At 41.9% G+C, this 23,922-nt stretch overlaps 1 protein-coding gene across 1 annotated transcript in view; it reads right to left on the bottom strand.

Moving 5' to 3' along the window:
• The window catches only part of LOC124271423 (Fanconi anemia group J protein homolog), a 41,022-nt gene extending 25,289 nt beyond the window's left edge, over positions 1-15,733 (bottom strand). Inside the window, exons 1-11 of the mRNA XM_046706576.1 lie at positions 15,587-15,733; positions 14,353-14,469; positions 13,477-13,588; positions 13,143-13,187; positions 10,848-10,991; positions 10,017-10,102; positions 8,459-8,658; positions 6,525-6,614; positions 5,775-5,868; positions 3,947-4,069; positions 3,393-3,488 (exon numbers count right to left, since the gene is read on the bottom strand). Of these exons, the coding sequence (XP_046562532.1) occupies positions 3,393-3,488; positions 3,947-4,069; positions 5,775-5,868; positions 6,525-6,614; positions 8,459-8,658; positions 10,017-10,102; positions 10,848-10,991; positions 13,143-13,187; positions 13,477-13,588; positions 14,353-14,451 (1,089 nt within the window). The 5' untranslated portion in view covers positions 14,452-14,469; positions 15,587-15,733. The remainder of the gene's footprint in view (positions 1-3,392; positions 3,489-3,946; positions 4,070-5,774; positions 5,869-6,524; positions 6,615-8,458; positions 8,659-10,016; positions 10,103-10,847; positions 10,992-13,142; positions 13,188-13,476; positions 13,589-14,352; positions 14,470-15,586) is intronic.
• Between the last annotated feature and the right edge of the window lie 8,189 nt (positions 15,734-23,922).

Below are 23,922 nucleotides of genomic sequence, written 5' to 3' on the forward strand. Positions count from 1 at the left end.
GGTCGAAGCTGGTCCATGAAACCAGTCGGAAATGAGGAGGATCCAACAGGTAACGGTCGTTGAACACCGCCATATTGTGAATCATTCGCATTTTGTTGGTGTTTTTCTTGGGGACCAGAAAGATCGGCGAGTAAAACCCGAGGTTGTTGTTTGGGTCCTGTACCAGTTCGATGGCCCTTTTGTCGAGCAAAATCTGAATGTTTTCCGCTATTTGCTGATGTTGAGCCGCAGAATAAACGCTTGACCGAGGCAGGTTGGTCAGAGGCGGCTGACTGCATAAGGGAAGCTGGTACCCCCTTTTCAGAATGTTGACCACGAAGGGATCCTCCAGGAATGTCCAGTTAGGCCAAAAGATCCCCAATCTTCCGCCTACAGGTGTGGGATGGATCTGGACGACTGGGGGCGGAAGGTCCCAGTCGTGGAAGTCCGATGCCTCAGCGGCGTTGATATTGTGGTTTGGTGATGGCAAGGGGCTTACCTCTCTTGCCTGGGGCACCACCGGTGGGTCGTCCCTTAGTTTGCCTAAACTTGCCAGCTCGGCGGACACAGGTGCGCTTGCCAACATAGGAGTTGGCCTTGGGCGCTGGATTTGTATTACAAATGGCTCGAAAAGACTCGAGGGCTAACCCCGTGGTTGTAAAGGACGAATGTTCCTTATAAATCCCCCTTATGGCATCATTAAACAGGCACCGAGCAGAAAAAGGCTGATGAAGCAACTTCCTTGTGAACTCCGGTTCCCAAGCACATGCCGAGAGGTATTGGCCAACGCAACTCGAACATGACCAACAATGTCCCCCAATGTGCGAGATTGCCAACGCATCATTGTTGTGAGATGGTCAATCCTTGAACCATTATCTTCCTCCAAATCCTGAGAAATGGCCTCCGTAGCCGAGGCCAAGGCCGACAAGGGACGGAGCATTCTTTTCAATTCCGTATCAATAGCAGCCAACTTGGAGTCAGGAACCCTATACGAGGAGACAGGAGTAGACGAAAGGCGATCCAATTCCTCATCGTGAACAGCGGCCTGGTCAGAGAAATCCAAGGAGTGAATAGGATAATCACCCCTATGCGCTTTAGCCGCCCGGAAGTTATGATTCAGAGACAACTTAGCAAATTCCTCATCCAGAGAGTCAACCAAGTCCCGGACAATAGGGTGAGGCGGAAGACGAAGATCGGGTGAGTCCCATATAGTGAGCTTCTTATCCACCCCTGCAGCTGGAGAAGGGCAAGTAGTCTGCAGTCTATCCGCCATCCAATCAAACACTGCCTCAATGCCTAAATGAGTGTCGGAATGAGGTTGGTCCAACATCTCCGGACCCTCCAAAGATTCGTCATAATCTGGACGGAAATCCTTCTCAGAGCAAGGGGAACAAAGAGGCGACCTACTTCTGTCACTTGAACGCGTAGAGCCCTTATTGTCCCTCTTGGACGACCTTGAAGACCGATCCAAGGTAGTGGAAGGAGGTGGAGGAAGTGGAGTAGACTGACCTACTACATCCGGTGTTGCAGGGCGAGACTCTTGAGGGGATGATGAAGGTAAAACAGCAGGCCCCGGGGGGGCTGGTGGTCCCATCTGGGAGTGTTGCTGCGACTGTTGAAACATCTAGTTCATAAAATTATAGATGACACTCGGGTCAAACCCCTGAATAGGAGGTGCACCATAATTCTGCGGTATACCAAAATTCTGGAACAGAGGTGGATAATTCCCCACCTGTTGAGTCACACCTGCCTGATAAAAACCTCTCTGGTTCGGCAAACCACTGCCCTGTGGAGTAGAGAACTGTTGCGGTACGCCAGACATAGGCTGTAAACTACGTTGTTGTTGTGGTGCGCCAGTCTGAAGAGGTGCGCCAATGCCAGTTGATACGCCACCGGTGAGAGGTACACTCAGTCCAACAGGTATAGCTTGTCCCATCAGTGCGCCCTGTCCAACCCCAAAGGGAACACTGACGAATCCTCGGTTGACACATGAAGCGCCGTATTCACAGGTGACGAACTCAAAGGCGTACCGGTAGGTGCGCCAGACGAAATCGGGGTAGATGCGGGAACAGGCGGCTCCCCCAAGTCTTCCACAGGAGTAGATGACATTCTCTTGCGTAGTCTCTGTTGCGTAAGCCTCTTCTTAGCTACACGCAAATAAGCCTTGAAGAAATCAAGGGACAGTCGATCGCACTCCGAACACCTGGAGTCCCACGTGCACTGAGAAGTGCAATTCAAACAGCGAGAGTGCGGGTCCCTGTACGACTTGAGACCGTTACACTTTATGCAATGAGGCCGTGGCATACAGCGCTCTAAAACACAAGCAAAACAACAATTTATTGACAAGCGACAAGCGAAAACATGTACGAACCGCCTGGGGCTGCAGAAACAAACACGTCGCAAACACAACCCCGCTCAATCCAGACAGGGAGACTAAACCGGCAAGTCACGTGGGACCGCCATTTTGGCAGTAACACGAGGCACGCAGGTGAAGTGAAAAAGCAAAATAAACACCGCGAAAACACCCACCCACCCTAGGAGGGATGAATGGGAGCCCGAAAAGAGATATCCAAGGACACAAGTCCCGGATACCCCACCACGAACCATGAACTCCACTCGAAGCGAGAGCGAAGAGAAAAACTAGCGAGCGAGAAAAAACAAGAACGAGGACTCACCGGTGAGTACGTTCTAACAAAGTTAGCAAACTTAAAACATACCAGAAGTATAGCAAATAAGAAACACAGGGGACACAATACCCCCGCAGTCAAAACTACAAGTCTTAGGATCTCGATCCACGTCTGATTCGGTACACGAATAAGAAAGGAATGACTTGTTCACGGTGGCACGTGATAGACTGCTGTGACCTTACCGGTCACCCGGATGTCTTCAATCGAACCACCTTCGCGAGTTATAGGTTAGCAAGCTTTCGATCTCGACTTCTGCAGTCTGTTTTCGGAGAGTAAGGCAAGTATGCATATAAGATGATAAGAGGTAAGTAAAGAATTTCAAATAATGAGAGAAATTCAATGATGCTAGAATTCTTAAAAACATACCAGTAGTGTTTGTGAGTGTTGACAGTCAATTGGACTGGATTTTCTTCAATCAATTTGTTGGTAATCTCACTCGCAAATGCATGTTAGATTAGAACTATGATGTTGCAAATTGGCTAAAAGATGATCCCTGTAGCCCTTGGACAGTAATTTGTTTATGACCTATTACGTAAAGTTTGCCTCTTTTTTGGGTTTCATTCTCAAGAGAGATGTATCAGTACTGCTGTACTTACGCTATCTCTGATGATGCTGTACTTACGCTCTCTATGATGATGCTGTACTTACGCTATCTCTGATGATGCTGTACTTACGCTCTCTATGATGATCCTGTACTTACACTCTCTATAATGATGATGTACTTACGATATCTCTGATGATGGGGTCCACCAGGTAGTTGTAGGGGCAGATGATAATCTCACTTTGCTCCTTCAGAGCTCGCGTCAGGAAGTACGGGCATGCCTGCATGAGGATGAAGTCAATGTTGTCTTAATGCCAGTCCGAAATATTGCAATTGTCAAAAACACAGGCCTGTAACTGGCTGACGAACACAGGTTGTCCAGACCCTTTTGCTTGTCTGGCTAGTGAGTGACTGATAGAGGTACAGATTGAGTTGTTGGGGAGTTAGAGGTTTGTTGAATGCATGTGGGGGATAGGTCAGTGTATTGATTGAATAAGTAATTGAGTGACAAGAAAAAATTGATATGAATTGGAACTGAATAGAACTGACAGGAAATGTGAAGATTGTAAATAATTCTGTAAAGAAAGTAAATAATTCTGTAAAGAAAGTAAAAAATTACGTAAAGAAAGTAAATAAGAGATTCCATATCTGTCAGAGAAATCTCAGCAGAACGATCATTAATCACAGTTAAAGGACTGGATTTGGAACAGACGTCGCTGAATATGGCCCAGAGTCCTACGTTTTGTTTCTTGCACATGTTCACCATGTCCTCGAGGTCCCAGGCCGTCGTCAGCCCCATGCGGTGGATCCCTTCCTGGCTGGAGATGGACTTGGCACGGTCCTTCATCCGGCAGCCAGGACCCTGCACAGAACAAACATTGTTGGAGGAACAGGAGGAAAATTTACAGGGGAACCGCAGGAGGAAAAGTTACAGGAACATCTGGAAGAACAGCTACAGAAACATCAGGAGGAACAGTGACAGGAACATCAGGAGAAACAGTTACAGGAAGAGCTGGAAAAACAGCTACAGGAACATCAGGAGGAACAGTTACAGGAAGAGCTGGAAGAACAGCTACAGGAACATCAGGAGGAACAGTTACAGGAACGTGTGGAGGAACAGTTACAGGAGGAGCTGGAGGAACAGCTACAGGAACATCAGGAGGAACAGTTACAGGAAGAGCTGGAGGAACAGTTACAGGAACATCAGGAGGAACAGTTACAGGAAGAGCTGGAGGAAGTTACAGGAACATCATGAGGAACAGTTACAGGAAGCGCAGGAGGAACAGCTACAGGAGGAACAGTTACACGAAGAGCTGAAGGATCAGCCAGAAGAACAGAAGAAGAGCTGGAACAGCGGAGAGAACAGCTACAGGAAGAGAGAACAAGAGCTGGAGGAACAGTTACAGGAAGAGCTGGAAGAACAGTTACAGGAAGAGCTGGAGGAACAGTTACAGGAAGAGCTGGAAGAACAGTTACAGGAAGAGCTGGAAGAACAGTTACAGGAAGAGCTGGAGGAACAGTTACAGGAAGAGCTGGAAGAACAGTTACAGGAAGAGCTGGAGGAACAGTTACAGGAAGAGGAAGAGCTGGAAGAACAGTTACAGGAAGAGCTGGAAGAACAGTTACAGGAAGAGCTGGAAGAACAGTTACAGGAAGAGCTGGAGGAACAGTTACAGGAAGAGCTGGAAGAACAGTTACAGGAAGAGCTGGAGCTGAACAACAGTTACAGGAAGAGCTGGAAGAACAGTTACAGGAAGAGCTGGAAGAACAGCTACAGGAAGAGCTGGAGGAACAGTTACAGGAAGAGCTGGAAGAACAGTTACAGGAAGAGCTGGAAGAACAGCTACAGGGAAGAAGAACAGTTACAGGAAGAGCTGGAGGAACAGTTACAGGAAGAGCTGGAAGAACAGCTACAGGAAGAGCTGGAAGAACAGTTACAGGAAGAGCTGGAAGAACAGTTACAGGAAGAGCTGGAAGAACAGTTACAGGAGAAGAGCTGGAAGAACAGTTACAGGAAGAGCTGGAAGAACAGTTACAGGAAGAGCTGGAGGAACAGCTACAGGAAGAGCTGGAAGAACAGTTACAGGAAGAGCTGGAAGAACAGTTACAGGAGGAGCTGGAAGAACAGTTACAGGAAGAGCTGGAAGAACAGTTACAGGAAGAGCTGGAGGAACAGCTACAGGAAGAGCTGGAGGAACAGCTACAGGAAGAGCTGGAAGAACAGTTACAGGAAGAGCTGGAAGAACAGTTACAGGAAGAGCTGGAGGAACAGTTACAGGAAGAGCTGGAGGAACAGCTACAGGAAGAGCTGGAAGAACAGTTACAGGAAGAGCTGGAAGAACAGCTACAATAAGAGTTGGAGGAACACTACAGGAACATGAGGGCATTATAAGGATGTTAACAGTGCCCTCAAATTTCCTGTACAAACCCCATTGAATAAGGGTATCATCGAAATGAACGTCATGCTCCAGTGTCATGATGAGAAAGAAAAGGAACTTTCATATTTTCTTTAATTTTACCCAATTGAATCTCATAAAGATCACTTGAAAATCCTGTCACAGACGCACCTTCAACAGTTCCTTACAGCCATCGTTCTTGTTGGCCATCTTGGAGACCACGTGATGGACACAGGTGTGCTCCCTGCTCCCCAGTATTGTCATGCTGTCCACAAAAACACCGATTAGACCCCACTGACCACTACAAATCACATGATTTAATTTGTATAAAGAACGTGCTACTGAGCAGAGAGTGATGTAATACTCATTTTGGGTTTCAGAAACAGTGTCATGTGTTGGGTATTTATCAGAACAGATTTGCACATGCAAGGGATTTACTATTAGACTGTTCAAAATGGGGAACTTTACTTTTTTTTAAACTTTACTTAACCTAATATTTTCCTAAATTCTGAGGTCTGCATTTTAACAGTAAGTGTAACAATGTAAAACTAAGACGAAATATACAAAATATACAAAATGTATAATGGCAGACATAGTTTCACGTCATGAGTGAATTTGAAATGGACTTTGTCAGGAAATATGTTACAGTCAAGATATGCGTAGATACACATGATAAGAACAGTTCAGCTTGTCATCGGTGTCTCTTAGAAGTTATTCCTTGTTTGTGATTTACAAGAAGTGACATCTTTAATGTATTAATGTCATTAGATTGTTTGTTTCTTGATTACAGGAATGCTGACGGCCTTCACATTGAAAATTCCGTGTTCTGTGTTAAAGGGAATCTTCATCTAAATCACTTAACATTTGTGAAGGATCTCCTGACTTTAGATTAGCTGTAAGTATTGAAAAAACACTCATTACTCGACGTCATGGTAGGCTGTTCTCTTCAGTTCCCGAACTATCTGTGCCACCTGCTTGTGTGTGCGCGTGCCGAAGTAGATTCGAGGGATTCTGGAAAAAAAGTGTACATCATGAAAACAAGTGTTAGTGATCTGGAATCACGTGAGTTGGAGAAGATTCATGTAGACTTTTATATGATTATATGAACAGTAAAATGTGACACATATACCAGTCATGGGATATATTTCTGATTCTGGTGGCAAGCAAATTCCTATTCCATCCCAAAAAACTCAGGTATTTTAACACAAATTATTTTAACGGTCATTTAGAACAAGAGTCATCAGAAGATGACAAATCCCAAGCTACCCACATGTTTGAAAGAACAAATCATCTAACAGTTACTTAAAGTCCAACTTGATTTTGTTTAGACTAAGTCCAAATCATTTCCATGGAAATCATGAAAAACATAAATGCCAAAAAATCTGTAAATAGCAAAAGGCACCACTTCAAGATCTGTTTGATACATCTGCTAAGTCTTGTAGAAAGATATTGAAAGGTTTTTCGAGTTTGTGCCATTTTATGCAGCTATATGAAAGCTAAACCTACTGTATTTGAAAGAACAAATCCCTCCCTTTTGAGACGAAGTCCGAATTGTTTCCATGGAAACCGGGAAATATAAAATAGCCAAATATCTGCAAACAGCATAGGCACCACTTTGGGATCTGCCTCATATATCTGCTAAGTCTTGTAGAAAGATATTGAAAGGTTTTCGAGTTGTGCTCCGGAAATGAAGCCCACCGCTCCCTTTTGATAGTAAATCCCATACATTTCCATGGAAATTAAGAAAATAAAATGTGACGAAAATCTGTAAATAGCAAAAGGCATCACATTAGGTTCTGTTTGATATGATATATCTACCAAATTTAGCTGAAAAATATTGAACAGTTTTCGAGTTGTGCTCCGGAAACAAAATGATTACAGATGGACGGACAGGCGGATGGGCGTGGACTAAGAAAATCAGATTCAAATCCCTTGAATTAATAGGGGAGTCATCCAGGGAAGGAACAAGCATGTAAAAGTTTTACCTTCATTGGTACATTATTCTTGAACAACTTGAGATTCTTGAGAGGCATTTAGAAGTTGGTGAATATATAAGATGAGTATATGGATGGCAACTTCTTGTTTATTGTTCACAACGGACAATAAACACCCGACACTGGTTAAACGGGACACGTGACTGTCACATTTCAGTCAACTGAATCCCTTCAGGTGAGCAAAACATGCTTATAAAGACCCTAAGAAGACTTTAGGGTTAGAACTTAACTATATAAGGCACAAGCAAAAGACTGCTTGTGACTTTTTAAGCTACAAGCTAAATGAAATTTCAATGAGCAAAAACATAAAAATAATTCCAAAATCATGTGACACGTAACACCTCCACTGCTTTAATAGGTTTCTCAGCGTGACCGTCGTCAGTTTTCTTTTAGTCAGGACTTATCCCCGATTCCTCACCACTTTCCCCTTCACACTTCCGTTTTAAGTAGTTTTATATCATATTATTTGCAATAATGTTCCATCATAAATGTCAAATTTGACAAATGCATGTATTTGCTAAGGTCTGCCATCATTGAATCAGAAAATACTGATGTTATACTTAGCATATGATTGGCTATAATTTCCGTGGATTTTATAGTCGAAATCCTTCGTTACAGGACGTAAAAATAGGGGAAATAACTCCAAACTGAGTATGATGATGTTTCTATGCGACCATTTTCAAAACTCCAAACTGAGTATGATTGACGATGTTTTTATACAACCATTCTCATATTTTTGCTGATTTAAATCATCAAAAACATGGGACATTTATAAAAAAATTGATTGCCATTATGAAGTTTTAAACACATTTAGCATATTAGTGTCCGTTAATTTCGACCCTTAGACATATTCAGCCTTACTTCTTTTTCTTGCTGGCACTGAGAGTGGCACAGTCACATTCCTGGCAGTCTTTGATAGGGGGAGATACCATGTTAACTGTCTCTATTTTCTTGTTCACTTCCACACTTTCAACCTTTGGTGTGTCCATGCTGCCTGGTTTTATTGGAGAGGCATCATATTCAATGGTCACATGTCTCCGAAGTTTTTTTGATAAACTTGGCTGAAAGAGAAAGAATCTAGACCTTGATATATCCTTTCTTCTAAAACAGAAGAAATATCCACTACCACTCACGAATTAAATCAACGGTGGTGGTGGTGGTGGTGGAATTGGGTTTAAAGTCGTGCTTGAGAATATTTAATCATATGATATTAGATATGGTAATGATTTGTATGAATTGGTTTTATAGTGCTAGCCCACTGTGATGCATTGAATATTTGTTCAATTATCTGAGCAGTTGATGTACCATTAATGCCGAAAGCCCAGGGATGAACAAGTAATAACGCTCTTTGGTATTACAGTCGGGATGTGCGACCTTTAACCGGGCGGAAATTCATATCGGAGGCGGTCTTAAATCACATGGATTCTGAATTATTAATACAATGATTTGTATGAATTTATTACATATAAACTGTAGATCAGTCTCTGTTATCCCATCATACAAGTCTAAAAATTCATATTTTTCACATGGATCTGTTATTGATATGTTTGTGGGAATTACATATAAACTGTAGCAGTTAAAACTCTATCCAAACTTCTTGATAGATTAAGGGGGCGGTTGGGTAGCCTAATGGTTAAAGTGTTCGCTTGTCACGCCGAAGACCCGGGTTTGATCCCCAAGATGGGTACAATGTGTGAAGGCCATGTCTGGTGTCCCACGTCGTGATATTGCTGGAATATTGCTAAAAGCGGCGTAAAACCATTCTCTCTCACTCACTCACAATTGATTGATTAAATCTCAGAAAATATGTTAGAGGCAGAAGTTGCCAGGAACATCAGGTGAAATGAAGTGAAGTGAAGTGAAATTGGGTTTAACGTTGTGCTTGAGAATATTTTGCTCATATGACAACGTGCATGCGTGTGTATGTGTATGTGTGGCTGCTTGTACTAGCCTAGACTTAAGCTGGTTTTATAGTGCTAACCCACTGAGATACCATGCCGCAGTGAAGCATGAATACCCCACTCAGACACATTATACTGACTCCGAGCCGACCAGTCCTCGTTGTACCCATTAATACCGAGAGTCAGGCAGGGACCAACAAGTACCATATTTTAACGTCTTTTGGTATGACGCGGCCGGGGATCGAACCCGCGACCTTCCGCTCTCCTGGCGGACGCTCTAACCACTACACCACGGAGGCGGTCTCAGGAACATCAGGATGCTTTACTGCCACCATCAAGGTTACTGACAACTACAAGTTATTTTTGATGCACTAAGGACCCTAAAGGGATTTGAGATTTGACCAATAAGTAACAGATCCTGTCAATGTAAAGGGAAACAACTCTACACAGGTGGAAAACACAGAAGACCAAAGGGTCATCCATGCTTTTGATAGATAAGAGAGTTGTTAAGGCCAAACCTGGTGGGTACCAGGAGTCCTGAAAGTCTTGGAGTCTTCTTTGAAATCATCATCACCATCATCATCAACACAGACAACATCTTTATCTGAAAATATAATACATCCACATCTAAAAACCTTACTGCAAGAAGCCAAAGCAGCAACTCAAATGCTTTGAAAAAGCTGTGCTAGAACATTATCACTCCTATCTACCTGAGGCAAAGGAATTAAGTGATCATAAAAATCCTGTTTCTGTCCTTGCTGAACTAGGCATATAACTGGAGTTATATTTTGGCAAGATTTACAAGTCTTTCAATGTTCCAATCAAAATCATGTTATGAAGTCAAAATTCTGTTGCTAAAGAACACAGCTAATGAATTGCACATTGCAATAGAATTTGCAGAGTCTCTGTACTGTTGAACAGGCATTGACAGATATTTTTTTCACATCTTCTCAGGCATTTACTCCAGATGCTCAAATGATGATGTACTTCATGAGGTAAGACTTCATTTTTTATACAAAAAAATCCTGATTATTGGTCATATCCATCCAGGCTGGACATTGCCAGTTTGGTCTGAAGCAAATGCAAGTGATATGAGAGATGGAATTAGAATTGGAGGGATCAAAGGACATAACTACAATGCGGACACGAAATTTAGTTAACTCCCTTGCCTCCTTGACATACGAGTCATGGCACTGCAATTACCAAGTCTGAGCTGTTCTTACAATGATGGCTAGAGGCAGAATGACTGTCAACCAGGCTGTCAAACAAGGAATTCTAAAACAAAAATGCTATTCATATTTCAAGGGAATCGATATTGCTCGAAATACTGTGAAGGTTCCATGTGTTACCACAGTTCCCTTGAGCACAAGACGTTGCTGTGGCACCTCCTGGTGGGGGGAAGTAGGCACACGTCGACTCCCCCTCAGATGCCTTTTGTTTGGCGGCGTCTATATGACAGTTGCACAAACATCTGCACACTCCATTTTCTGCATCTACAAAAAACATGTAGAAATATGACCAGGAAAGGTACTGTACATTTCCTATCCAATCAATCCAATTAAATTACACACCCATGTAGAGGGAATAAGTTAGTGAGTTTAGTTTTACGCCGCACTCACCAATATTCCAGCTATATGGCGGTGGTCTGTAAATAATCAAGTTTGGACCAGACAATCCAATGATCAACAGCATGAGCATCGATCTGCGCAGTTGGGATACGATGACATGTGTGAACCAAGTCAGCGAGCCTGACCACCCGATCCCGTTAGTTGCCTCTTTTGACAAGCATGGGTTACTGAAGATCAATTCTATCCCAGATCTTCACGGATCATGGAGTGAATGACTATAGTTATGATACATTTAATGCCAAATAACTATTAATCAAGAATACCACTTTCAGATGCTGGGCCCACAAAACCTGCATTCTCTAAATGATGACAGGTCGTGGACTAAGAGACTCGAGGTACATCACGGGATGACATGAAAGATTTCTATCACTGGGGCTGAAACGGTATACCGTGGTATTTTGTTTTCGGTTTGGTACACCAAAATTCACTTTGAAAATATGGATCGGTTTTCGTACCGAAAATATCATCTTACTCACCTTATGTACATTACTTTCGGAATGTCATCACAAAAATTCCATGTAATTTATTTCTAGATGACATCTTCATGTAGCTACCGTTTTAGACATTTCTGTGCCGAAGTGCTGTTGTCAACAACTCATACTAATTCGATTGGATGAACAAGTTTTTGTATAGGCACTTTCATTTGGGTCCCAATTCCAAGAATTCTCTGAAACTTCAATTTTTATTGGTAATGAACCGAACCGAAATGTATCGAACCGAGAGCTGTGTATCGCAACATGTACCGAACCGTGGCATGGGCATACCATTGCACCCCTATCTATCACATAAACCTATACCAGGTTATGCTTGCTCTCTTTCGATTCCATTATCTCAATGTGTCTTTGGATATAGCGGTGTTAGGAGCGCAATGTTTAGACTTCATGTTTGAAAGAGGATTTCACATATATAGCATAAGACAGAATAGATGCTAAGTATATATGCGTAAATTACGCAAATATTTATGTGAAAACTCAATTCCTATAAAGTCTATTGAGTACAAGTATGCTTGGATTTTGGTAAATACTCAATAAATGTGATCTTACATGCGTACACACAAACATATCAAATCTTAGCTTGCGTACCGATGGATAGATAAAATAACTGGTATACTGAAAGGTTCTATTTCAGGACATGAACTTGACAACTTGCAGTCTTTCTTATCAAATATAAATAACAAACACTAACATTTAAACTTTAATATATTTTTAAAATTAATGAAAAATGACAAAATACCAAATTGAGTTTGAGTGAGGTGAGTACAATTTATTTGGTTACTCAAGGAAAATTAGGATACCCAATTGAGATGAACACAATTGAGTACATAACTCAATGACCCAAAAAGTTATCTGTAGCTCTGTAGGATGAATTACGCCGAACAACCTTTATACAAGTCTACTGTATGAAAAACAGGAAGTTTCTACCAGCTGATCATATTGAAGGCAGGGCTCCAGATACATTTTCAACATCAGGAGTAGTACTCCTTATTTTTTCAATGCAGGAGTACTGGAAAAACTCAAGAGTACATTTAGAGTACTTAATGGAATTCAATGGAGTACCAGTAATCTTGTTTCATATCATATATACACAACAACATTGTTCCTCTTGTGTAAACAGGTCAATAAACAATAAAACAATACTTTTTCAGATAAATACGTCTGTAAATGATTCTAAGACCGTACACCATTGCTGTGGTGCGTATCTGCTACGTTTTCTAAATTATTTCCTACCGTATCGTGCTTATTTTATATCCATATATACGCCGATACGGCCCTTATCTGGAGCCAAGTGAAGGTTTATAATTGAGGATATGTTTGGTGAGATACGTTTTGACATAATAAATTTAGTGATTGTATACTGGGATCTTATCGCTAAAGTGAACACAACTCCAATATTTCAACATAGGTTTACAATCATTATAGCACTAAGGTTGACTTGTGTAACGACACCCTGATAATGTCACAAAGTCTGGAGTGGGCTGGGGTGATAATGTATTTCCAACAGAAGAAGACATCTCACCTTCTAAAACTTTCTGCTTTCTGGCTTCTTCTTGATCTCTCTTCTCTGCAAACATATGGACATGGATTGAACTTTCACTGGATCAGTCTATTGAGTGATTGTTTTATATAAATGCAAAGTTTCATTGAATACTGTAAAGTTTCATTTATTTCCTTTAATTTCCAAAAGAAAACAAGCTCAACACAGCAGAGACAAGACTCTCACTGTCTACTCATTAGTCTACTTGTCTATGAACCCACCAATATGGAAGAGACAAGAATTTCACTGCCTACTCATCAGTCCAGGACAGTAGGGTATAAGCCCAGTCTAGTAGTCTACTTCTCTGTCTACTCACCTTTCTCGGCCCTCTGCCAGGCTAGAGCTGAACACAGCAAGGCAAGACTCTTCCCACTTCCAGTTGGACTCTCCAGTAAACAGTTTTGTTGCCTCTCAAGACCCTTGATTATCTGACAACACAAACACAGAGAGACTGTGAGCCACTCACTAACATGGAGGCCCTGGTTTAACAAATTATAGATCCGACCAGCCCTTGTATCCATTAATGATGAGGGCCAGACAGGGACCAACAAGTACCATATTCAGAGCTCCAGATAAGATTTAGCTCATGTGGGTACTGTACCCACTGTATTTTTTTGGAGTGGGTATTATGAATGTTGTGTGGGTATTTCGTTTTCCGTTACCCACTGCTTTCAAATATGTGCGTATTTCAGTCATTTTACTCACCTAAGTATTATGTCATTGAGTAAGTTTGCTAAGCAGGTATGTTCTGCCTTATGTCATACCTAATCAAAACCAACTTAAATATAATGGAAATGATTTCATAAAAAATCACTCGTCCTATACTGACAGTACAACACTTGTCCTATACTAACAGTACAACTTGATAGCAATCGATATCTTTTTCATAACGCAAGCGATTTTTATAAATATATTCCGTATGCATTTGTTTTAAACTTTTTGCGTATCTAACATTTTAAATGCGTAATTGGTACGCAAGAATTATTTTTCAATGCGTAATTGGAGATTTTCTATGCGTATTTTACCCGGATACGCAGCTTATCTGGGCCTCTGATATTTTAACGTCTTTTGGTATGACTCGGTCGGGGATCGAACCTGCGACCTTCCACTCTCCGGGCAGACGCTCTAACTAGGCCCGTGAGAAAGCACACTGTCATTTCGAGTGTAATAATATGATCAGTGAAGTAGTTACCTTGTCCATCATACTGAACTGGGAAGGGTATGGCTTACAGGGGAACTGTACAGACAAGCCCCCAATCTTGTACTGCTGATGGCCTGGTAGTGTAGCCATTGTGCTGCAATGTTGTCTCTGAAAACATTACAACATTGTTCCGATGACTGAAGATTGACGTGTGTAGATGCAGTAACAACTTATTTCATAAACACATAAACATAATTTGGTGTACATTGTCAAATCATTACGACATATTAAAAACTATTTTATGATGTAGATTGTGCAAGTGTGAAGTTGTGTCTTGTTCTCTTTACCATCGGATAAAGTCAACAATATGAGTGATTGCCTTTAGATTCACTACAACGGAACTTTCTGCAAATAATGGAGGTCCCACGATTACATGCCCTAGCTCAAAATAGATGAGTGAGAGAGTTTAGTTTTACGCCGCACTCAGCAATATTCCAGCTATATGACGGCGGTCTGTAATAATCGAGTCTGGACCAGACAATCCAGTGATCAACAGCATGAGCAGCAGGACTCTTTGTTCTCAAGATCAGCATCTACTGGTACTGAGTGGTAGTTCCTCCGGCTCGCCTCTCTTCCTACGGAAAGAAATGTTTCAGCATGTTGCCCCACTCCTATGGAACTCTTTGCCACTCCACATAAAACTTTCTGCAACAACTGATTCTTTCAAGAAAAAATCTTAAGACTTTTTTCTTCACTAAAGCCTTGCAGTGACTCTTCATTTCTCCTTGAACATAGGTTTTCAGCGCCATGAGCATGCATTCATGGGTGGACACTGGAGCTTTATTATCTGCGCAACTGGGAACCGATGACATGTGTCAACCAAGTCAGCGAGCCTAACCACCTCGTTACTCGCCTCTTACGACAAGCATGGGTTACTGAAGGTCAATATTCTAACCCGGATCTGCACGTGTCGCTCAAAATAGGAATACTTCAGATAAACACCACAGCATATACTGTTAACACATGGTTAAGAAAAAAACATAATCTACTAGTATGTTGTAACGTGTAGTGATTTATTGCCAGAATATTTTTTTGGTGACAACCGATTCCAAACACAAAGAGATATAACCTATACACAGCTGATACATACCTAGTTCGTTTGAATAAGAGCTGTATATTTTAAGATTAAGAATGACGAATGAATATGCTCAACAAGCATATTATTTATTACACTGACATCTTGCATCAGCAACAAAATAAGCTTGTATGATTGTATATGACTTACATCACGTGATGAACATAATCCAAAGAGTATAGCGCTTTGTTGTAGCCTTTCGTTTCAAAATGCCATCTTCAAGGGTATATTCACAGCATTATTTGCGATTGACCGATCAGATTCATTTAGCGCCATTTACTCAAATATCAACTTCCGGGTCCGGTCGATACAAAATGTATTTCGGTTAAAACGAAACAAGGTAAAGCTAGGCATTTTGACAAGAATGAAAAGCGGAGACACAAAGATCGAAACAAAGATTCTTACAGCTATATTACCTAAATACATTCAATACATTACAAAACCACCTATTTTGTAACGGTCCGTAAACAAATATATCGGCAATTTCATATTATATATATGAGCATATAATATTTTCATATACAATACCAATAAATTTACCTTCCCCGAAATTCTGGTTTAACTGATTCAATCTAAACAACAATAAAAAACATTTCATACAATCTACATTAATTTGTCAAAAGTGCGCCAAATGGTCAGACATGGAATCGAACTCGTATGTTTGTGACAAAAGGAGAGAATATAAAAACCCTTCGAGAATTACCTACCTTAGACCGCACAGACCGAATTGCGTTGCGCGAGAATACACAAAGGCCTTGACATTTGCGGCAGTAAATATAGCAGCATATAGAAAAGCTGTCACGTTGATCCACAAATCAGAACGACGACGTTTTGTAAATGTTATGTTTGCATACTGTGTGACTTAAAGGAAGCAGACTTGAAAGTAATTCGTCAAGAAACAAAGACGATTATGTAACTGAATATATAGTGGTTCAATATGTTACATTTTGAAACCGAGTCTTAAATGCTATTTTTTCCACACATCAAAATTGTTTCATTTCATTCGTGAGCTTGCATCATCAACGAGTGAATACAAAGGCCATTTAGAAAGTGGTCAAATGTAACATATACTAGTAATAATGTTATATTTGGGATTACACTTTCTCAGTAAAGTACACAAAGTCCGTAGTCTAACTAGCGGTTGTCCGACTTCCATCTTTGTGCAAGCCGCGGTAGCTGAGTGAGTTAGACGGCTGCTGGCGATTAGGTGCCTGACTCTGAGGGTGTGCGTTCGAATCCCGGGTGGGACTCAACCTTTCATTATTACTACAAAGGTGTCAGAGAAGCACGTGCACAAGTGCCCACAAAGTTATTGATTCATTAACCTGTGCTGTGACGTATCCATCCGTTCTCGAACACCTGGCTGTCCCTTTCTCTGCACTCCTCCCTCGTAACAAATAGTGAACTGTGTCAATATTTTAATGATAGATAGTTAAACAACTTTCTTATTTTTTTAGGACAAAAATTCTGCAAAAACCTCACAGAGTGGGTATGATGTTTTGATTATGATCAGCGTTTCATTGAGTATTTTATGTTTATTAGTTTTCGAGTTAGATTGCAATTCATCGGTCCGCTTTTGAGCCAAACGGACAATAGTATATGTACTTTACCGAGAAAGTGGAATCCCAATATAACATATGTTTCTTCTTCAGCGAGGTGTAAGCATTTTCAAAAAAGTGACTGGTCCCACGAAATGTGTATTTGTGAGGGGCTTGTGGCCGTGCCTATCTCTGACATTACGATTAATATTTCAAGGATATCACCCACACAGTGTATATTGGATAAAAGTGGTGGGTGTGGTGATGGCAGTGGGTGACATGGACTACAATAGACGTGAGAGTATGTTAAGTTGAACATAAATAAGTGAGTTCCGTTTGACGTTTTATTTGTGTGTAAATAGTCGAGTCTGGACCAGACAATCCAGTGATCAACAACATATGCACCGATCTACGCAGTTGGGATACGATCAAGTCATCGAGCTTGACCACCCGATCCCGTCAGTCGCCTCTTATGACAAGCATGGGTTGGTGAATTAAGATCAATTCTAATCCGGATCTTCACGGCCCGTTTGATATGATTTTAAGAGGGGCTATCAGTTCCCTCACTGTGGCTCCCCCTCCCACGGGATGATACCCAAAAGGACGCACCCCCCTGGGTGAAACCCCGGACCACGAAACATTGCTGACACATCACAAATATGGTTCAGAACTCGAACCACAATCAGCGGATCCTGGCAGCTGAGAGACGACTGAAACCTACCGGGTACCCTGTACGCGAAGTAGGCCAAAAGAAAGCAGAAAGTTCTTGCTTAACGCATCAGCAAGTTTGTGAAAATTTTTGTTTTACAATATACTGAACACAATACAAGAGATTTTGATAATCACTAACACCTCAGTCAAATATCACATTCAAGGTTAAAAAACCGACTTTCAAAATCAAAACTATCCTTTTTCATTTAGATTAATTTTTCAAATACGCTAAACTGTAGTGACTAGAAAATGTTCTAACGCTCATTATCAATCAAACATTGTCTAATATGTCGAAAAATTCAACACATACAAGCAAAATTAAAGAAAGAAATTGAATACCGTATACCGGGAAATTTTCAAGGTACTAAAATTTCGAGGTTTGAGACCCCAGAGCTTTCGAGGTGATTTAAATTACGAGGTTTGGGGACCTATATAAATATTATAGACAATTTTAATTTCGAGGTTAGAAGAAAGTGGCCAGAAACATCACTTACCGGACCAATACACTGTGCTATCGGCAAAACTCCTAGTAGCCAGTGATAACTAGCTGCTGTCTGACTGTTAATAACAACCGGTAAACCAGTCCATGGCAGCAATAATAGTGATGACGTTTAGATCATACTCGAATGTGCAACCGTACTTTAGAATCAAGAAGCAAATATCAACTGAATCAGTCGATAAAAAAGCCCAAATACACTCCCACCTCCCAAAATAACAAACAAAGAACAAAAACAAAATACCCCACAAAATGCATGGTAATAGTGAAGAAGTGTGGGCACTTAATGGGGGATTCCAAAACAAAAAGTGCCCTGAACCAATGCTTCCCGCTTTTCAGAACAGATTATGGGAGATTGGGTGGATATAATGTCTGACTTTCATTGTAAAGACTCCATAACTGATTCCATAGTCTAGACGTTAAAGCAATATTAAATCCCTTATTTTTTCTCGTAAACGCAGTACCTGATGTTTATGGTTGGTTAAACCGAAGGCCGCGTGATACAGGGGATTAATTGGAACGATTCATAAAGAAGGAAATACAAAAAGATAATGAATTTCTTCGCACTCGACACATGTCATCAGTACTGCCGTCATCAAAGAACCCAAGACGCGGTTCCGTTAAAATGATATATGGTTTCTACAAAAAGTTGGAATGATGTTGACTGACAGGGGATTACCCGAATTGACGTGTATGGGACAAGTTTGTCTCAAATGAAAGAGCGGATTCTGGATATTATCATATAAAATCATAATAAAAGTAATCTTTTGGGTCATAAATAAATACCGCTTTTCATCCCCCGAATATAGTTGCCGGTTTTGAACTGAGTGTTTTTGAAGAAATACGCGAATGTGAAAGAACATAACGTGTTTACTTTCAGATAGCAGTTTAATCAACCCAAATGTAATTTTAGCCATTTTAGAAAATATTAAATTTGGGATTATCTTCAGCCTATGCAACAGCTGACGACACCACAACAGCTTAAACATGCACTTCATGAATGAAATTCGTGCTTTGATTACGTCCATGGAAAAATATCCATTGCAAGATGTTTCAATTTTTTATATTATCTTTTATAAGGTTCATAGTTTAAATTAAAAAAAAAAGATTATTTAGATATACATCTCCAAAAATATTTTTTCTCCATACGAACTCCCAACAACAGATCTCTGCACCCACCAGCAAAGCCACATGAATATTAAAAGTTTCGGTCCGTAAGAAAGGCATTAAGATGTTGACAAAGTAACAGTTTAATTTATAATTTAGTTTTTAAATCTAGTAATGCAAACGTATATTACGTCTGTCATAATTTGCTGTAGGTGTATATTTTGGTGGTCAAACTTATGTACATATATATATACCTGATCAAATATATGTTAACCGTTAGATAACATTATCTAATATGTGTTAACCGTTAGATAACACTATCCAAGATGTGTTAACAGTGAGATAACACTATCAAATATGTGTTAACCGTTAGATAACACTATCAAAAATAATGTTAGATAACCGTTACCGTTAGATAACACTATCCAATATGTTTACCGTTAACCGTTAGATAGATACACTATCCAATATGTGTTAACCGTTAGATAACACTATCCAATATGTGTTAACTGTTAGATTACACAATCCAATATGCGTTACAGTTAGATTACACAATCCAATATGAGTTACAGTTAGATTACACAATCCAGTATGCCTTAACCGTTAGATTACACAATCCAATATGTATTAACTGTTAGAATATACAATCCATTATGTGTTAACTGTTAGATAACGCAGTTCAATATATATTTACCGTTAGATAACACAATCAAATCTGTTTTAACGGATGCTTCACCTGAGGAACCGATACCCTCACTATTACGGCTTCAAACGCCAACAGGCATCGAGCCAGGAGACAGTGTGGACTGACAACTCCGCCATCATGGTCTCCGTGCCTATAGACCTTACATGGATATGACGTTGACGTGCCAACATCCACGTGCCAGATTGAGATGGACCAGAATGGTGCAACCTTGGCAGCAGCTAAACTGGCGAAGAGTGCTCTTTAGTGACGAGAGCAGGTTCCAGCTCTTCAAGTCTGACGGACAAATTAAGGTCTACCAGTGACGGGGCGAACGTACCGCACGTTGTTGTGTTCAAGAAGTGGTGCCTTTACGGAGCTGGAAGCGTTATAGTCCGGGGCGGCATGTATGGGGAGCAGAAGACGGATCTGGTCACCATCGACGGTAATCTGACCGCACGTCGCTACATCAACGAGATATTGCGGCCAGTGGGGCTGCCTTTTCCTTCCAACGAAACCCAAGGACTCTGCTTCAAGAAGACTCTGCTTCACAGCTCGTGTCAACATAGAGACTTTCTCAACACAAACAACGTTAACGTGACCAGCGACGTCGCCCGATCTGTCCCCAATTGAACTCCTTTGGGACCAACTGGGACGTCGTATTCGGAAACGCCAAAATCAGCCAATGACGAGGAACACTTTGGCAGTTGCCCTGATAGAGGAATGACGTCGGACCCCTAATCAAGACGTCAGAAGACTCACCTACTCAGTTCGACGCTGGGTTCGGGCCTGCATCATTGCTAGGGTGGCCACACCCGGTATTAAACAATATGTGCTTCTCAGAAATTATGAAAGCTCCAGTCGATTCTGCATTGGTGATCGAATACCGGACAGTCCACCCCTATGTCTTCATGTGTCATTAGATCACGAGCTGCGTCATTTTCTTCTTGTTATCCATTTAATACTGTTGCAGAATGATTGCTTTTTACAATCAAACATTTAATGTTACCATAATTTGCTTTTGTTTTGTTTGAGACCAGAACGTATTTAGTGGCGTTTCTGTAGGACGCTTGTTCATATGGAGGCGGTCTGAAAATAATCGAACCTCGACGCGACAATCCAGTGATCATTTGGATCATGACCAACGTATCAAATCAAAATTCCCTGTTAGCACGTGAACCAACTCATTCACCCATTCACCAGACTCTAACCGATTCTCACTTACAGTTCTATCCCAGTTGGTGTGCATCGTTCGTTCGAGGTCGCAGTTGCCCCAGTATCCGATAATGGCGACTGCCAGGATTTCGTGTCGGTCCCGTGAGTGTTAGTGAGTTGGCTTTCACGCCTCTTTCAGCAATATTCCAGCAATATCACGACAAGGGACACCAGAAATGGGCTTCCCGTACTGAACCCATGTGGTGAATCGAACCCGGGTCTTCGGCGTGACGAGCAACCACTTTATCCACTGGGTTATCCCACCGGGCCGTAGTTACAAACGTGTGTGGGTCTTTATGGCCTGCCGTAAAATGTACATGCCGATTTGTTTGTCAACTAGCTGCATGTTTTTAAATATACTCTCCCAAAAAGAAACGCATCATGAACATAGTAATTTCATGTAGCAATGAATTAAAACGTGATTTATTTTGAAAAGGTTTTGCTCTGTTTATGAGTCCTATGGTGTTTATGTTTTGAAGCATCACAACAAAACGCACCATCCGTAAAATACCTGTATTTAATAACATGATTTTCAATTTCGGCGTGTAGTGTCACAGAATACACAATTCACATGCAATGCACGTGAAAGTTGGGGATCAGATAGTCTCAATGATGGGTATAAAAGGTTGATCGCTGTCTGTCGATTATTCACTGTATTTGGAATATTGTTGACGAACGCAAAATGCCACGTCTAAGTGAAGCCAACCGTCATATCGCCATTGGTTTGCTTTAAGCTGGCCAGTCACAGCGTACAGTTGCCCGACGCATGAATGTTCACCAAAGCACCATTTCACGGCTCTGGGAGAGATATCGCCGGCAGAATGCGGTAGCAGATGCCCCTCGTAGTGGGCGACCTCGAGCGACCACTGCGGCGCAGGATCGCTACATCCGGGTACATCACCTGCGTCATCGAACAGCTACGGCGACCAGTACCGCTCGACAAATACCCGGATTGAGGAGGCTTTCTGCACAGACCGTCAGGAACAGGTTGAGAGGGGCTGGTTTACGTGCCAGAAGACCTTATTTTGGCCCTGTGCTTCGACAACATCATCGTCGACTGAATCACGATTTCTATTGGAACGACGCGACGGCAGAATGCGGGTGTACAGACGTCGACGTGAACGTTTCGCCGACGCTTGCGTTCCCCAGGTGGACAGATTCGGCCGGGGATGTGTTATGATGTGGGGAGCGATCACCTGCCGTAGGAGAAGTGATTTGGTGATGATCCAGGGCAACCTGACAGCTCAACGGTACTGTGACGAAATCCTACGCCCACACCTCCTTCCAATCATTGATCGCCAGAGGGAGTTGTTTCAACAGGACAATGCCAGGCCCCACACAGCACGTCACACTAGAGACTTCCTCCAGAACCACAACATCAATGTGCTCCCCTGGCCCTCAAGATCACCGGACTTAAACCCGATCGAACATCTATGGGATGCCCTGGGCAGACGGGTGCGACGCCGTAACCCTCAGCCCCAGACGCTTCAGCAACTCGCACAGGCACTACAGGCAGAGTGGGCTGCGATTGGGCAACACGAGATTCTGAGACTTATTCGTTCGATGCCGAGGCGATGCTGTGCAGTTCTGATGCCCACGGTGGTCACATAAGGTATTGACTTCAGCGCCACCACACGTCTCCATGTGACACTCAAACTGACTTTCCTCGAGTTGGTGCTAAAGACCGATAAGTCTGCATTCCCAGTGTGCAATTTCGCTATATTTCATTGACTCATAAAGCCTACAAGATGTTTCAAAATAAACATAAACATACAGTTGAAATTCCTCTATGCGTTTCTTTTTTGGAGAGTATATTTTAAATGAGGTCCTGAGAAGTTTTTTGTGTTTGTCATCACCTTGAGTCAGCGTGTTATGAAGGTAGCACTGCGTGTTTTTCGTATTGTAAACGCACTGTTGACCTCCATTCTACAAAACTATTCCTTGCGAAGGGTATTGAGCGAGTGAGTTTAGTTTTACGCCGCGGTTAGCAATATTCCAGCAATATCACGGCGGGGACACCAGAAATGGGCTTCACACATTGTACTGATGTGGGAATCGAACCCGGGCCTTCGGCGCGACAAACGAACGCTTTAACCATTAGACTACCCCACCGCCCCGGCAAGGGTATTGAAAAACAAACCGGAGGACGCCATTGTCATCCTTTCTTTAAAACCATGTCTGCATGGCAACATGGTTTGGTTTAGTTTGGTTGTTGTTTACCGCCGCACTCCAGCAAAATTCCATCTATATGACGACGGTCTGTAAATAATCGAGTCTGGTCCAGACAATCTAGTGATCAAGAGCATGAGCATCGTTCGACGCAATTGGGCTGTAAAATTGTGTTGTAAAATACCCCGATGAGCTCACACGCCTTTCGACAAAGAACCTTTCGTCAACATTCGGTCCTTTCCGTAATCAATTTTTCATATCCCGGAACGGCACGAGTGCATCCGAAATCAAGGAACGGAGACTCCTCAGAAGGGCCCAGAACACCCACCCCAGACAGACAAGTGTTGCTTGGTTTTAAACACTACAGTGAATTTAGACCTCAACACCTTACAAGAGCCACGTGTTTAGGATGATAGGGACATCCTTGCATATGGCCGAACTTTCACCCCAAACCAAGTTCTTGCTCCACGTAGCGACACAGCACCAGCCTACGGCAGACCGCGAGCACTTCGGAAAATGCAGATCTCAACACCCCACGACGATATCTGTCTGGGTGGGGAAAACACTC

Source organism: Haliotis rubra, unplaced genomic scaffold, assembly GCF_003918875.1.
Source record: "Haliotis rubra isolate DU_JTF1 unplaced genomic scaffold, ASM391887v1 Scf160, whole genome shotgun sequence".
NCBI lineage: Eukaryota > Metazoa > Mollusca > Gastropoda > Lepetellida > Haliotidae > Haliotis > Haliotis rubra.